This window comes from Scyliorhinus canicula, chromosome 16 (genome assembly GCF_902713615.1).
Source record: "Scyliorhinus canicula chromosome 16, sScyCan1.1, whole genome shotgun sequence".
In the NCBI taxonomy this organism is placed as follows: domain Eukaryota; kingdom Metazoa; phylum Chordata; class Chondrichthyes; order Carcharhiniformes; family Scyliorhinidae; genus Scyliorhinus; species Scyliorhinus canicula.
Genome location: NC_052161.1, coordinates 142,108,285 through 142,122,692, shown reverse-complemented (window position 1 = coordinate 142,122,692; position 14,408 = coordinate 142,108,285). Strand labels below are relative to the sequence as shown.

Here is a 14,408-nt window from a genome sequence, read left to right as displayed (position 1 = left end):
TGCACACACAGACCGTACACACTGCACACACAGACCGTACACACTGCACACACACACCGTACACACTGCACACACACCGTACACACTGCACACACAGACCGTACACACTGCACACACAGACCGTACACACTGCACACACAGACCGTACACACTGCACACACAGACCGTACACACTGCACACACAGACCGTACACACTGCACACACAGACCGTACACACTGCACACACAGACCGCACACACAGACCGCACACACTGCACACACAGACCGTACACACTGCACACACAGACCACACACTGCACACACAGACCGTACACACTGCACACACAGACCGTACACACTGCACACACAGACCGTACACACTGCACACACAGACCGTACACACTGCACACACAGACCGCACACACTGCACACACAGACCGTACACACTGCACACACAGACGGGACACACTGCACACACAGACAGGACACACTGTGCACACGCACACACGGACCGGACACGCTGCACACGCACACGGGCCGTACACGCTGCGTACACGGGCCGTACATACGTATACACACTTTCACAGAAAAACACTTGCTCACAAAAGGTCCCTGTTTGCACGCACATTATACACACACACACACACACACGCACAGTGCATGCAACACAGGCACTCCCCATGAACAACACAAACCATTCGCTGCTCCCTGACACATCACAGCGTAAAGCAATGGGAGGGGATTGCCAGCCCTTCTTGCCTGTGGGATTTCTCAATCCCAGTGACTGTGAACCCATGCTGTGGGATTCCCCGTGGATTCAGAGGGCAACTCTTCCCCCCACCCTCCCCGTCTCTGCAAGACAATAGTCCCCAGGGATTCTAACCAATCTCCCCACTATCTGCTCCGGGTCAGTGATGCTGATTGTGGTGCTGTCCTGTCAGAGTTAAGGGATTATTTTGGTGTTCTACAAGATGATAATTAAGTGAATGTTTCAGCAAAGCTCCGTGTTAATGTATCTCCATGAAGATAATCAGTTGCAGTTGGAAGAGCGATCTGCAGGACTGCGAGTGTTGGTGAGGTTTTGTTCCGGGGTGCAGTATTCCTCTGGCATCAAAACACAACAGCCCGGCTTGTGTGTGTTCCCTGAGAGAGTTTCCAGCTGGTCGCTCAGGCTTTCTGCTGACCACGTGTGTTTTGGGCCATCTGTACACAATGGCCTGGTGCAGGAGAGAGAATCTGTTCTGTCTGATTTCCCAAAGCTTTGTGGTTTGGTAGCAGTGCTGGTGGGAGACAAATGAGAGAGGGTGGGGGGGGGGGGGGGGGGGGGGGGGGAAGAGTGAGGAGAGGGTGGGGGGGGGTGAGAGTGAGGAGAGGGTGGGGGGGAGTGAAGAGAGGGTGGGGTGGGGGGGAAGAGTGAGGAGAGGGTGGGGGGGAGAGAGTGAGGAGAGGGTGGGGGGGGGAGAGAGTGAGGAGAGGGTGGGGGGGGGAGAGAGTGAGGAGAGGGTGGGGGGGGGGGTGAGTGAGGAGAGGGTGCGGGGGGAGAGTGAAGAGAGGGTGGGGGGGAGTGAAGAGAGGGTGGGGTGGGGGGGAAGAGTGAGGAGAGGGTGGGGGGGAGAGAGTGAGGAAAGGGTGGGGGGGAGAGAGTGAGGAGAGGGTGGGGGGGGGAGAGTGAGGGAGAGGGTGGGGGGGGGATGAGTGAGGAAGGGTGGGGGGGGAGAGTGAAGAGAGGGTGGGGGGAGTGAGAGAGGAGTGGGGTGGGGGGGAAGAGTGAGAGAGGGTGGGGGGTGAGAGTGAGGAGAGGTGGGGGGGAGAGTGAAGAGAGGGTGGGGGGGAGGTGAAGAGCGGGTGGGGTGGGGGGGAAGATGAGGAGAGGGTGGGGGGGGGGGAGAGAGTGAGGAGAGGGTGGGGGGGGAGAGAGTGAGGAAGATGGGGGGGGGGGGGAGAGTGAAGAGAGGGGTGGGAGGGAGTGAAGAGAGGGTGGGGTGGGGGGAAGATGAGGAGAGGGGGGGGGGAGAGAGTGAGGAAAGGGTGGGGGGGAGAGAGTGAGGAGAGGGTGGGGGGGGGGAGAGTGAGGAGAGGGTTGGGGGGAGTGAAGAGAGGGGTGGGGGGGAGGTGAAGAGAGGGTGGGGGGAGTGAAGAGAGGGTGGGGGGGAGTGAGGAGGGGGTGGGGGGAGTGAAGAGAGGGTGGGGGGGAGTGAGGAGGGGGTGGGGGGGAGTGAGGCGGGGGTTGGGGGGAGTGAGGCGGGGGTGGGGGGAGTGAGGAGGGGGTGGGGGGGAAGTGAGGAGAGGGTGGGGGGAGTGAGGAGGGGGTGGGGGGGGAAGTGAGGAGGGGGTGGGGGGAGTGAGGAGGGGGTGGGGGGAGTGAGGAGGGGTGGGGCGAGGAGGTGGGGGAGGCGGGAGTGAGGAGGGGTGGGGGAGGGGGTGGGGGGAGCGGGGAGGGGTGTGGGGGGAGCGGGGAGGGGGTGAGGGGAGCGAGGAGGGGTGGGTGGGAGGGGGGGAGTGAGGAGGGGTGGGGGGAGGGGTGGGGGGAGCGGGGAGGGGGTGAGGGGAGCGGGGAGCGGGGAGGGGGTGGGGGGAGTGAGGAGGGGGTGGGGGGGGAAGTGAGGAGAGTGTGGGGGGGGAGTGAGGAGGGGGTGGGGGGAGTGAGGAGGGGGTGGGGGGAGCGGGGAGGGGGTGGGGGGGAGCGGGGAGGGGGTGGGGGGGAGCGGGGAGGGGGTGGGTGGGAGCGGGGAGGGGGTGGGTGGGAGCGGGGAGGGGGTGGGTGGGAGCGGGGAGAGGATGGGTGAACTGAGGAGGGGGCAGGGGGGGACTGAGGCCGGGATAGTGAGGAGGGGGGCAGGGGTAGTGAGGAGGGGGAGTGAGGCAGGGGTAGTGAGGAGGGGGGCATGGGTAGTGAGGAGGGGGGCAGGGGTAGTGAGGAAGGGGGAGTGAGATGGGGGGCAGGGGTAATGAGGAGGGGGGGCAGGGGTACTGAGGAGGGGGTAGTGAGGAGGGGGGCAGGGGTAGTGAGGAGGGGGGCAGGGGTAGTGAGGAGGGGGAGTGAGGAGGGGGGGCAGGGGGAGTGAGGAGGGGGTAGTGAGGAGGGGGGCAGGGGTAGTGAGGCTGGGGAAGTGAGGAGGGGGAGTGAGGAGGGGGGCAGGGGTAATGAGGAGTGAGGCTGGGGTAGTGAGGAGGGGGGCAGGGGTAATGAGGAGTGAGGCTGGGGTAGTGAGGAGGGGGGCAGGGGTAATGAGGAGTGAGGCTGGGGTAGTGAGGAGGGGGGGCAGGGGGAGTGAGGAGGGGGCAGGGGTAGTGAGGAGGGGGAGTGAGGCTGGGGAAGTGAGGAGGGGGGCAGGGGTACTGAGGAGGGGGGTGGTGGGGGGGGGGGGAGAAAGATTCAATTCACTGTCAGCCAGCAGGCGTGGATTGAAGCAATGGTCTCTGACTCTAACCTTCGAATGGGCCGCTTCCCCTTTGGGACCAGCCCTTGTTTCTGCTGGCCCGGCTCAGATAAACGTTATTGTGTGCTGTGCTTTGATTTGTAAATCAGCCAACAGCGTAAGTGCAGGGACAAAGTGGCAGCTGCTGTTCGCTTTTCAGTTGCTTGTTGGGGGCTGTGATTGTAAATTAGTTGTTCAGTCAGGGCGAAAGGGAAAAAAAAAATCCTTTTCTTTGCCCACCTACGTGACCCAGAGACACAGAGAATCAATCTTCCCATCTTCCCCCCAAGGTTTGCACTAATTGCAATCAATTTGAGGGGAGATTCTTGTGGCCCACACAGCACCTCGTGACCACATTGTGGCCTGCAGAGATTTGCTGTGGAGATCCTTTATCCTACAGCCCTCAGCACCGGCACCTGTTATTTAGTTTGAAGCGCCCGCTGGTCGTCTCTGTAACCCGCCCCCCCCCCCCCCCACCCCCGCCCACGGCACAGCAGGAGGTCACTGTACTTTGAGCCAAGATGTTCTGCCTTCCCTCCCAGACCAGGGGACAGTTTGTTCATTTGCATGCAGCTGTGATCACTCTGAACTAGGCTGCCCAGAGAGCCCAGCCCAAATTATTAGGGCATCCACCTCCAGTAAGGGACGTTCTGATTGGCAAACGTGATTAGGCACCGGCCAAGTGGATGTAGTGGAGTGTTTGCTGCCATCCACCCGATAGAAAGGGGATTGGTTTTACCTCGCTGTGCTGTGCGTGCGAGGCAGGGAAGGCAAACTTTGGCTGCCACAGCTTGTTATTATCCCTGGCAGCAGTCGAGACCACTGCCTGGGATTGTTTAATTTTTTTTTAGGGGAAGAAAAACGTCTTAAGCTTCTGATTGTCACTGACACCAAGGTGAAAGTGAAGCAACAGAATGAAGCAATCCCCTTTCAACCACTTTGATATTGTGAACATAAGGCTTTGTGGTGGATGCATTGTTTGATGCTGGCTCCAACTTCACTGATCATCTGTGGCCTGGCAGATTGCGTCTGGATTATACTGACCTGTGACAAGTGGCTGAACAGACAGCCAACGCCAACCCAGCTCAGTGTGTCTTTCATTGCAGAATCCTGCAGCTGCTCACTGGGGTTAGAAACAGCAAGTGTTAAAGTTAGCAACCGGGGTGTCACAATCCAACCTTCATCTAAAACTCTTTCTTTAAATTCATTCTGTTCTCTGCGGCACTCTTGATGGGTATCTTGTGACTTGGGATGTAGAAATCTGTGGGCTCCTCTCTCGATGTTTTATCATTTACCAAACCTGCAAGCTGAAGTGGACAGAATCGCCCTCTTCACTTAAAAGGAATAAAACAAACCGTTTCCCGATACGCTTAATTGCCAGTTTGACAAGAAAGAGCCACGACGGAGAGAATAAAATAAGGAAGCAACAAAGGGAGCAATGAAAGGAGGAGAGGTGAGGAGGTGAACGCATCGAGATCACTTGTGCCTGGGTGAGTCACTCACTTTTTTTTGGGGGGGGGGGGGGGTGAGCGAAGGACAATTAATGGCGATTAATTAACCCCGAGGTGAGTGGAAGTTTCCAGTTTTGTCTCGTGTGTCACGCACAAAAGTGACCATTTCTACTGACCACTTGAGAACGCGCAGCATTTAAAAACTTGATGGGGTTAATTTTGACTTGGTGAATGTGGGACTTCATTCGACAACTCTCGGTGTTGGTCCTGTTAATGTAAGTGCTGTGAACTGGGACAGCTGATTGGCCATTACCTCTGTAGCTTTCAGCGTGACATGTTGGGTGTTTTATCCTCATTGGAGGGGTCTGTCACAGGCTGGAGGGGCCTGTCGCAGGCTGGAGGGGCCTGTCGCAGGCTGGAGGGGCCTGTCGCAGGCTGGGGGGGCCTGTCGCAGGCTGGGGGGGCCTGTCGCAGGCTGGAGGGGCCTGTCGCAGGCTGGAGGGGCCTGTCACAGGCTGGAGGGGCCTGGTCACAGGCTGGAGGGGCCTGTCGCAGGCTGGAGGGGCCTGTCACAGGCCGGAGGGGCCTGGTCACAGGCTGGGGGGGCCTGTCGCAGGCTGGAGGGGCCTGTCGCAGGCTGGAGGGGCCTGTCGCAGGCTGGAGGGGCCTGTCGCAGGCTGGAGGGGCCTGTCGCAGGCTGGGGGGGCCTGTCACAGGCTGGGGGGGCCTGTCACAGGCTGGAGGGGCCTGTTACAGGTCATGGTGTGTTTTTGCTATTTTAGTTGGAAGCAAAGGATCACGGTTTTGATATAGATCCTCAAATGATGGATTGCAACTTGGATCAGTGAATTTCTAAGTTGGGAAATAATTCTGGTGGTTTATTCACTTGAGTAACTAACGTTTATAAAAACACACACAGGCTGTGTTCAGTGTTAGCTGTGCACCCTGACGGACAGCTGTACATTAGGGTGTGGGGGCTGGCGAGGCGGGGGCTGGCGAGGCGGGGGCTGGCGAGGCGGGGGCTGGCGAGGCGGGGGCTGGCGAGGCGGGGGGTGGCGAGGCGGGGGCTGGCGAGGCGGGGGCTGGCGAGGCGGGGGCTGGCGATGCGGGGGCTGGCGAGGCGGGGGCTGGCGAGGCGGGGGCTGGCGAGGCGGGGGCTGGCGAGGCGGGGGCTGGCGAGGCGGGGGCTGGCGAGGCGGGGGCTGGCGAGGCGGGGGCTGGCGAGGCGGGGGCTGGCGAGGCGGGGGCTGGCGAGGCGGGGGCTGGCGAGGCGGGGGCTGGCGAGGCGGGGGCTGGCGAGGCGGGGGCTGGCGAGGCGGGGGCTGGCGAGGCGGGGGCTGGCGAGGCGGGGGCTGGCGAGGCGGGGGCTGGCGAGGCGGGGGCTGGCGAGGCGGGGGCTGGCGAGGCGGGGGCTGGCGATGCGGGGGCTGGCGAGGCGGGGGCTGGCGAGGCGGGGGCTGGCGAGGCGGGGGCTGGCAAGGCTAATTCTGGAGTTCAGCGTGGATCCAAATTCTCGCCAGTCAGAGATCTCGACTGGGGCAGATGTGTCCGAAAAGTTCCAAATGAAAGTTAAAACTGCTGCATTTTTCCAAAGACGCAGTCGCCTTTTTGCATTGTGGAATGGCTGAAAACATCTCAGCTGACTGCGGAAGCAATACTGTGTTGGGGAGGGGTCTGCGGAGGCAATACTGTGTTGGGGAGGGGTCTGCGGAGGCAATACTGTGTTGGGGAGGGGTCTGCGGAGGCAATACTGTGTTGGGGAGGGGTCTGCGGAGGCAATACTGTGTTGGGGAGGGGTCTGCGGAGGCAATACTGTGTTGGGGAGGGGTCTGCGGAGGCAATACTGTGTTGGGGAGGGGTCTGCGGAGGCAATACTGTGTTGGGGAGGGGTCTGCGGAGGCAATACTGTGTTGGGGAGGGGTCTGCGGAGGTAATACTGTGTTGGGGAGGGGTCGGCGGAGGTAATACTGTGTTGGGGAGGGGTCGGCGGAGGCAATACTGTGTTGGGGAGGGGTCTGCGGTGGCAATACTGTGTTGGGGAGGGGGGTCTGCGGAGGCAATACTGTGTTGGGGAGGGGGGGTCTGCGGAGGCAATACTGTGTTGGGGAGCGGGGTCTGCGGAGGCAATACTGTGTTGGGGAGGGGCCTACGGAGGCAATACTGTGTTGGGGAGGGGTCTGCGGAGGCAATACTGTGTTGGGGAGGGGTCGGCGGAGGCAATACTGTGTTGGGGAGGGGTCTGCGGAGGTAATACTGTGTTGGGGAGGGGTCGGCGGAGGCAATACTGTGTTGGGGAGGGGTCTGCGGAGGCAATACTGTGTTGGGGAGGGGGGGTCTGCGGAGGCAATACTGTGTTGGGGAGGGGGGGTCTGCGGAGGCAATACTGTGTTGGGGAGGGGTCTGCGGAGGCAATACTGTGTTGGGGAGGGGCCTGCGGAGGTAATACTGTGTTGGGGAGGGGTCGGCGGAGGCAATACTGTGTTGGGGAGGGGTCTGCAGAGGCAATACTGTGTTGGGGAGGGGTCTGCGGAGGCAATACTGTGTTGGGGAGGGGTCTGCGGAGGCAATACTGTGTTGGGGAGGGGGGTCTGCGGAGGCAATACTGTGTTGGGGAGGGAGGTCTGCGGAGGCAATACTGTGTTGGGGAGGGGGGTCTGCGGAGGCAATACTGTGTTGGGGAGGGGTCTGCGGAGGTAATACTGTGTTGGGGAGGGGTCTGCAGAGGCAATACTGTGTTGGGGAGGGGTCTGCGGAGGCAATACTGTGTTGGGGAGGGGTCTGCGGAGGCAATACTGTGTTGGGGAGGGGGGTCTGCGGAGGCAATACTGTGTTGGGGAGGGGTCTGCGGTGGCAATACTGTGTTGGGGAGGGGGGTCTGCGGAGGTAATATTGTGTTGGGGAGGGGGGTCTGCGGAGGCAATACTGTGTTGGGGAGGGGGGTCTGCGGAGGCAATACTGTGTTGGGGAGCGGGGTCTGCGGAGGTAATATTGTGTTGGGGAGGGGGGTCTGCGGAGGCAATACTGTGTTGGGGAGGGGGGTCTGCGGAGGCAATACTGTGTTGGGGAGGGGGGTCTGCGGGGGCAATACTGTGTTGGGGAGGGGTCTGCGGAGGCAATACTGTGTTGGGGAGGGGGGTCTGCGGAGGCAATACTGTGTTGGGGAGGGGTCTGCGGAGGCAATACTGTGTTGGGGAGGGGTCTGCGGAGGCAATACTGTGTTGGGGAGGGGTCTGCGGAGGCAATACTGTGTTGGGGAGGGGTCTGCGGAGGCAATACTGTGTTGGGGAGGGGCCTACGGAGGCAATACTGTGTTGGGGAGGGGCCTACGGAGGCAATACTGTGTTGGGGAGGGGTCTGCGGAGGCAATACTGTGTTGGGGAGGGGGGTCTGCGGAGGTAATACTGTGTTGGGGAGGGGTCTGTGGAGGCAATACTGTGTTGGGGAGCGGGGTCTGCAGAGGTAATACTGTGTTGGGGAGGGGTCTGCGGAGGCAATACTGTGTTGGGGAGGGGTCTGCGGAGGCAATACTGTGTTGGGGAGGGGTCTGCGGAGGCAATACTGTGTTGGGGGGGTCTGCGGAGGCAATACTGTGTTGGGGAGGGGGGTCTGCGGAGGTAATACTGTGTTGGGGAGGGGTCTGTGGAGGCAATACTGTGTTGGGGAGCGGGGTCTGCGGAGGTAATACTGTGTTGGGGAGGGGTCTGCGGAGGCAATACTGTGTTGGGGAGGGGTCTGCGGAGGCAATACTGTGTTGGGGAGGGGTCTGCGGAGGCAATACTGTGTTGGGGGGGTCTGCGGAGGCAATACTGTGTTGGGGAGGGGGGTCTGCGGAGGTAATACTGTGTTGGGGGGGTCTGCGGAGGCAATACTGTGTTGGGGAGGGGTCTGCGGAGGCAATACTGTGTTGGGGAGGGGGGTCTGCGGAGGTAATACTGTGTTGGGGAGGGGTCTGCGGAGGCAATACTGTGTTGGAGAGGGGGATTGGGGGGTGAGAATTTTTAAAAGTCTTGATTTCTATGGCACCTTCACTGACCTTGAGATGTTTCAAAGTTGTCTCTGTCCAGTGTTGTAAATAATCTTTATTGTCAGGAGTAGGCTTACATTAACACTGCAATGAAATTACTGTGAAAAGCCCCTCATCGCCACATTCCGGCGCCTGTTCGGGTACACAGAGGGAGAATTCAGAATTCTCAGCTGGCACGGGAATTGACCCCGTGCTGCTGGCCTTGTTCTGCATCACAAACCAGCTGTGTAGCCCACTGAGCTAAACCAGCCCTTGTTTACACACAGCACCCTCCCACAATGCAGCAATTACCAGATAATGTTTTACGTGATGTTTGTGGATTAGGTGATGGCCAGGAGATGGGGGAGTGGGTCCTGCCCCCTGCTCCTCTTCACAATAGTGCTGTGTGGGAGCTAATTTGTGAAAAGCACAGTCCCACAAACAGTGACCTGATACTGGTCAAGGAATCTGTGAATTAGCTGGTATTGGGACAGGGAACTAAAACTGACCCAGGATCAGGGAGAAATCCTGCTTGTTGTTTGAGAAATCTGTAGGATCTCTAAATTCACCCGAGCAGGTAGACAGCCCTTAGATTTAATACATGATCTGGGTTCTGGCCATACGGTGTTCACACTAAAGTAACATCCCAGGTTGTTTACTCACGCCCTGGAATGGGATTGGAACTCCAGCTATTGAATTGAAGGCAAGCGTGTTGCCCACTAACATTTAATGACGTCAGTAGCCCCATTGTTGGGAGGGAATGCGTGGAGGAGGCTGAATGATTCACCCAGACCAGGATCTATTTTTTTTTCTTAATTTGGAGTACCCAATTAATTTCTTTTGTCCAATTAAGGGGCAATTTAGCGTGGCGAGACCCACGCAAACCTGGGGAGAATGTGCAAACTCCACACACACAGTGACCCAGAGCCGGGATCGACCCTGGGACCTTGGTGCAAGACCAGAAACTCTGAGATCCAGCCACTCGTGATGGCTGTGCCTCATGAATGTAATTCCTAACCGGCTGAATGGAGGAACGGCACCAAGAGCCGGAGGAGAAGCCAACGTTTCTCCAAGGCCAGGGGAAGCACTCCCGCCAATATCTTCAACATTTTGAAGTCAGATATGAGTTCAATGCTCAACCATGCACAGACCAGAAGTTAAGGTAACAGCCAAATGAGCATTAAGGCACATCTGTGCTGGCGTGATGCCCGAGCCATTTTAAGCCTCAAATCTCATTGGCAAGCTGCCCACTTGATGTGGGTGCGTTCCCCTTCCAGCTTTAACGCACTGGCATTGGAAATTCTGCTGATTCATCAGTGAGATCGCCTATTCCCACCTCCATAACATTGGCCAATACCGCCCCTGCCTCAGCCAGTTTACTGCTGAAACACTCATCCATGTCTATGTTACCCATAGACTCCTCTGTTTCAACATGCTCCTGGATTGTCCCCCACATTCTATCCTCTGTGAAATTGAGGCCACCCAAAACTCCGCTCCCCTGTTCCGATTCGCACCAAGTCCTGTTCGCTCATGACATCCCGTGCTCACTGACCTATGTTGACTCCTGGGTCTCCTCCTCCTTGTTTTCAAATCCCTGCACAGGCCCCACCCTCCACATCTCTATAATTCCCTCCAACCCCACAAGCCTCCCAGATCTCTGTTTGTCCAATTCTGGCCTCTTGACCATCATCCCTGGTTTAAATTGCTTGACCACTGGGGGTCCTGGCTTTAGTTGCTGGGTCCCAGGTTTTGGAATTCCCTCCTTCAACCATCTCTACCTCACTTTTTCCTTTTTTTAGACACTCCGTAAAACCTACTTCATCTTGGATGAAGCTTTTTTTCACCAGTGCTGATGTTGCTCGGTATCGAAAATACTTTTATTGATGATCTTCTTAAGCGCCTTGTACAGTGAGAAAGGCAAATTATTGGTGGACCACCAGCAGTTTGTCAACTATCACGTTGATGGTTTTTCAATTGCTTGCTGGGACAGATGAATTTTTAACCCTCACTGTCTCCAACACGGAAAAGTCTCCTCTTAACCTTCAACAGCACCATCATTCCTGAGGAGCCCAATCCCTCTAAAGATCTGCACCAGAACTGTGATTGGAGTGTGATTAAATTCCTCATCTCTCACTTGGATAGCTGCAGAGTAATGCTGGAAAGTAAACACCATTCACAATAAGAAAGTACAAGCCTGTATCTCTCTGACATTCGACCACTGGTGTTAACCAGAGCTGCCCACAGCGATCTCTGTGACATTAAGTTTCCCTTTCCCAATGTTATTTTCAACCTGACGTCCAGTCAAGTGGATCTTTCAGCAAGTAGGGTAACCAGCCGATCGCTTTGAAGTATTCTCACAGACCGCAAATCAGGAAGCAAAATGCATTGAACCTTCCAATTCTAACTAGAATTTTACAGAATGTGAAATAAATGATTGAGACGTGGGGTAGGATTCTCCATCTTACCCCACCCGTTGTCTGGCGTGCTCCCGCCGGAAGCGGGATCCTCCATCCACCAGCCGGCCAATGGGGTTTCCCATTGTGGGCACCCCCACGGCGTCGGGAAATCCGCGGGCGTGAGAGCGCTGAAGGCGAAGCGGAGGATCCGCTAACGGAGAATCCAACCGCAAGCTGAAATATCACAACCTTCAAAATTCACATTTTAAATATGTTTTGAATCACAATGGAGAAATTTGGCATTCCTTAATTAAAAATCTCATCCTGACGCTGGTCAACAGGCATTGAATTTGGCCATTAAAACCCCAGTTACACCTCATTCAGCAAGAAGGGTAAGTTTTCATCAGTTCAGTGATTTCTAATTGATTCCAGCCTGTGGGCCGTTCAACAGCGCATTCTGTCGGAAAGCTTTGAATCGCTGATCGCCACTTTTGGATTTCTGTGGATAACTGGGAGCATGCGGATTTTCAAAATTTGTGTCCGTTTCCAAGTAGTAACGATGACTAACTCTGAACTCGGAATACCCACAACTGGTACTGAGGCCAATTGATTGGCATTCCTGCTATCCCATCAGCCACCAGTTCACAGTGTGTCAATTCCATCGACTTGCTTTGACAGCACCTTCCCAACTCCTGGACTCAAATCCCAAAGAAACATGATTTTTCCGGATTGGCTGATCTCGCAGAGGGACAGGGTGTGATCCCAGAGAGAGCCAGCTGCGTTTTTTGGGGGGAGCATTTTGAACCTTTGGCTGTAACGCTGTTGTTTCCTTCCATTACAGGGAAGGTTCCGGAGGGTGTTAATGCAAAGAACCCCTCCCCTGCCCCCACCATGACATCCGGGAATGGCAACTCGACTTCGTCTGTAACTGCAAGTGTGCCCCAGAGCACGGAGAACAAACCTCCGCAGGCTATTGTCAAACCACAGATTCTGACCCATGTCATTGAGGGGTTTGTCATACAAGAGGGGGCTGAGCCATTTCCAGTGAGTACCTTTGAATTTAATCTTCACTGCAGGTTTCAATATAAATTCATGAATGTAGACAGTGCTGTGATTTTGTGTAGCTTCCACTTGTTCCAGTCTGCTGCACCCTCTCTCTCTCTCTCTCTCCCCCCCTCTCTCCCGCTCTTTTGTTTGAGTATTCCCACCCTACAGTTTAAATGGTAATCCAAGAGTTGTTTAACTGTCGACATTAAATCTGCTCCCCCAGAGCTGTGTGGATGATTGAAAGTCTTCCGGCTTGTCATTTCACGTGTCGTCTTATAAAATTTATGTCGGACGTACTTGTTCACTCGGTCTATAACAAAGCTTCCTGCATTTCTTGCTACTAATTGCTTTGTGGCTAACAGCATGCTTGGTAACACAACTTTAATTGCAATGGTAACTGACCATTCAGTCCAGTCATCAGTAAAGCTACTGCAATACCAGTAGTCAGAATAAATTATACACAGCTCGACTGGGCGACAGCCGACAATTGGACAACACAAATCCCCAAACATTTTGCTGGAAATCAAAAATCCTGGTCGGAGCTAGATCGGACTCTGAAATGCTCATTAGACTGGAACCAAATGAACAGTTTGGACCCTGGCGTACTTGCTGGTTTAATGCTGCATTTCCCTTGTACAGTCAGCCCTTCTGCAGCACTGGAAGCAGCACAAACAGCTGGACCTTTCACACAGCGGCGGGAGGAAGAGCTTTCAGATCCGATCCGATTGGCCAAGTCTCCCACCTTCCTGCCGGTTTGGAGAGTGTTGCCTGGAATTTCTGCGGATCCCCTGACGGATATTGGGAGAACACTCTTCTCCCCCCCCCCAGCAAAAGACCAATTGCGAACAGTTATAACTGGCCGTGGGGCAGCATGTGGCACAGTGGTTAGCACTGGGACTACGGCGCTGAGGACCCGGGTCCGAATCCCGGCTCTGGGTCACTGTCCGTGTGGAGTTTGCACATTCTCCCCGTGTTTGCGTGGGTTTCGCCCCCACAACCCAAAGATGTGCAGGGTAGGTGGATTGGCCACGTTAAATTGCCCCTTAATTGGGGAAAAAAAAATGATTGGGTACTCTAAATTTCTTTTAAAAGTGTTCATCACGGGGCAGCACGGTGGCCTAGTGGTTAGCACAACCGCCTCACGGCGCTGAGGTCCCGGGTTCGATCCCAGCTCTGGGTCACTGCCCGTGTGGAGTTTGCACATTCTCCCCGTGTCTGCGTGGGTTTCGCCCCCACAACCCAAAAATGTGCAGGGTAGGTGGATTGGCCACGCTAAATTGCCCCTTAATTGGAAAAAATAATTCCTAATCTAAATTTTTTTAAAAAGTGTTCATCACCACAGTTTGTACTGGGGCTCTATCGAACACACGAAGGGAAAGCCACTGGGAAACCTGCCGAGTGGTGCACAGCCGGCCGTCTAGATGCCCAGGTGGCTCATGGAGACCTGGCCAATGCTGCTGGCATCCAGAAAAGATGATGGTGTCTCCCTCAGCAGCCAGTGTCTCTGTTGCTGCCTGAATTGGGTCTCGAAGCTTCGAGGAATTAACAGCGTCACCTGGTTAATTGTAAGGCTGCTGCTTACACAGATACAGCTTTCAATTCAGGTAGGTGTACCCTAACTCGCTTGACAGGAGACCCGCGGGATTGGGTGCTGGGGAGGGGAGGGGGGAGCGCGGGGACAATTCTGCTCTTACACCTGGCCCCATATTCATCTCCTTTGACTCGAGGGAGCAAAATGAGGCAGGTGTAAATCCCAGGTCGCACCATTTCTCCTGAGTTTCCTGACTCGCGGGTTAGATTGAAATTTAACCCCTGATGTTTCTGCTGATAAAGCATAGTGTGTGTGTGTGTGTGGGGGGGGGGGGGGGGGGGGGTTTGGTGGGAGGGAGGGGCATCTCTTATTGCAGTATAAAAGTCAAAAGAAGTAAAAAGTTACAGGAGATTTTGCACTAATTTACAATGACATTTTCATGTCTGTACTTTTCTTCTCATCATGTTTGAACCACTTTTTGAATGATTTCCACAACCTTCTCTATCGACGCTCTCTTCATGGGCAATTTTTGTGAGTGTTGACTTTTCTATTTTACAATACTGTATATTGTTACTGATTAA

The 14,408-nt window shown here is 55.9% G+C and overlaps 1 protein-coding gene across 1 annotated transcript in view; it reads left to right on the top strand.

The window, feature by feature from the left end:
- Positions 1 to 14,408, top strand: part of LOC119951066 (polyhomeotic-like protein 2) — a 313,199-nt gene that overhangs the window by 265,935 nt on the left and 32,856 nt on the right. The window contains exons 9-10 of the mRNA XM_038774103.1: positions 12,091 to 12,293; positions 13,718 to 13,900. Of these exons, the coding sequence (XP_038630031.1) occupies positions 12,091 to 12,293; positions 13,718 to 13,900 (386 nt within the window). The remainder of the gene's footprint in view (positions 1 to 12,090; positions 12,294 to 13,717; positions 13,901 to 14,408) is intronic.